This window comes from Cibotium barometz, chromosome 32 (assembly GCF_041138505.1).
Source record: "Cibotium barometz isolate CiBa-2024 chromosome 32, ASM4113850v1, whole genome shotgun sequence".
In the NCBI taxonomy this organism is placed as follows: Eukaryota; Viridiplantae; Streptophyta; class Polypodiopsida; order Cyatheales; family Cibotiaceae; genus Cibotium; species Cibotium barometz.
Window position 1 is genome coordinate 44,334,480 of NC_141077.1, and position 2,214 is coordinate 44,336,693.

Here is a 2,214-nt window from a genome sequence, read left to right on the forward strand (position 1 = left end):
ATGCGAATTCCTTTGATTTGTTGCTTCATCAAATTATTTTCCTTTTCACGTTCTTTCCTAGTTTGAGGTTAGATTCTATTCTAGCGAGAATTCAATTATTGTAAAAATCACTTATATTCTATTCTAGCAAGAATTCAATTATTGTAAAAATCACTTAGATTTATTCTATTCTAGTAGCAAGAGTTCAATTATTGTAAAAGTCACTTACATTTATTCCATTGAAAACAAAAAGTTGTATAGTTGATGATCATGAAAGTCGTGAAACAGAAAAAGATTCTTATTTTAAAACCACTCAAAGTGGCTCACGTCTATAATACTTTTCTTCCCCTCATCTTTCGTGCCCGCTTGTAATTCTCTGAATTGGTCGGGATGGCTACCGCCGGCGAGGAGGGGGTGGAGGTGGAGGTGGAGGTGGAGGAGGAGGAGCAGCAGGAAGGGGTGGTGATAGAGGAGGCTGCGCCGGATCCGAGAGCGGACGCTGTTGTCGTGCAGGGCCACGCCGCGTGCTGGGCGAGGGCTGTGGAGCTGCTTCGCGCCAACGGCCTCCCGGCAGGGCTGCTGCCGCTGGACGACATGGAGGAGGCGGGCTTCGTGGAGGCGACGGGCTACTTCTGGGTGCGCCAGAAGAAGGCCAAGCAGCACCATTTTCCTCTCATTTCCAAGACCTGTCACTACGCGCAGGAGATCTCAGGCCGCTTCGAGAAGGGGTGCCTGCGGGGGCTGGCGGGGGTGAAGAGCAAGGAAGCGCTGTTGCTGTGGTTCATCATCGCCGACATCTTCACCAACTCCACCAAGCACCCCGGCGAGATCTACTTCAAGACACAGTCCGGCCTCGGCAAGTGGCTGCCGGCGGAAGCCTTCGCACTCCCAGGCTAATTAATTGAACTGTTGGGGGGTTAGATCTAGGCCCCGGATCTACTTGAATCATTTCTCAATAATTAATAGGCTATATCCTGCCAATAATTAATATATTCTTTTGTTTTTTTTTGTTTTTTTTTTTTGCACAAACTACTTCCTTCTTCTTTTTGTGTCCTCCTCCATTGTGCAGGCCGCCACTGAGGGTTTATTTGTGCAAGTTGTGGCACCCTTCTCAGGTCAAGCGAACTGAGAAAAATCAGAACCCTCATATTAGAAGGTTAATTTAAAAAATTTGCCCTTCTCTAAAAGAAATATAAGAAAAAAATATTGTCTTTCTCTTTAGAGGGTAAATTTTATTATTATTATTTAATTACATTAATAGATCTTGCCAAGCCCTATATACCTTAGTGTATCTAATAATATATAAAAGGCTAAAGTCTACGGGCTCAGGCCCTAGGGTATCCAAGCAAATTTACAATATACAAATTACAATTTGAATTCTAAGGATTTTATTTTTGAGCATGTCAAGGACACAAGGACTCCTTATAGGAGTTAATTTGCATCAATTGAATTCATTATTTGAGATTTTCTCCTTACCAACTAGGCACCTCTCTCTCTCTCTCTCTCTCTCTCTCTCTCTCTCTCTCTCTCTCAGCCTTCCTATATGCTACAGGTTTTTCTCTAGCATCTCAGCACAATAGCTTGCAATTCATGCTAGGGTGGCAATTTGTGGGGTCGTGCTTTTACTTAGGAGTCAGAGTCTAGCCTCTAATCGTAGTCTAGCCTCTAATCGTAGGCACTGAATGTTTCAATACTCTATTAAGTTAAAATTCACATTCCTAGACTAAATAGAGGTACCCACTCAAGATGTTGTTAATGCAATTCTAGACTCTGTGGTATTAGGTACTACATCACTCATAACAGCACCACCCGTGACCAATCACATAACATTGCCCGTTAGTTTCATGCCCTCGGTCACAACTATGACAACCACAGTTGCATCAGTCGCTACTACAACAATGGCTCTGGGCCTAGTTAACACATCCATATCATCTGCTAGGACCACAGACAGAGGAACCTTCACCCAAAATCCTCGATTCCTTACATCTCCCTCTACTTTACCATTGCAACCTAGAGCAAGGGGGACATCCTCACCCAGACAGAGGAACCTTCACCCAAAATCCTCAATTCCTTACATCTCCCTCTACTTTGCCATTGCAACCTAGAGCAAGGGGGTCATCCTCACAAATGACTAGACCAGTGGCACCCTTGGCTCATATGTCTCATTGATACCTATGAAAATTTTTGTATGACTCTCCACCTACCGGACTCATGTTACTCCTCCAAGATTCATGC

At 44.0% G+C, this 2,214-nt stretch overlaps 1 protein-coding gene across 1 annotated transcript; it reads left to right on the forward strand.

The window, feature by feature from the left end:
• Positions 1 to 326: 326 nt before the first annotated feature.
• Positions 327 to 1,195, forward strand: LOC147620237 (uncharacterized). The gene has a single exon (XM_086772717.1). The coding sequence runs from the start codon at positions 370 to 372 to the stop codon at positions 874 to 876; it is 507 nt and encodes a 168-aa protein (XP_086628843.1). The 5' UTR covers positions 327 to 369; the 3' UTR covers positions 877 to 1,195.
• Positions 1,196 to 2,214: the final 1,019 nt, after the last annotated feature.

Coding starts and splice junctions, on each gene's coding strand:
- LOC147620237 (XM_086772717.1), top strand. CDS start 370: ATGGCTACCGCCGGCGAGGAGGGGGTGGAGGTGGAGGTGGAGGTGGAG.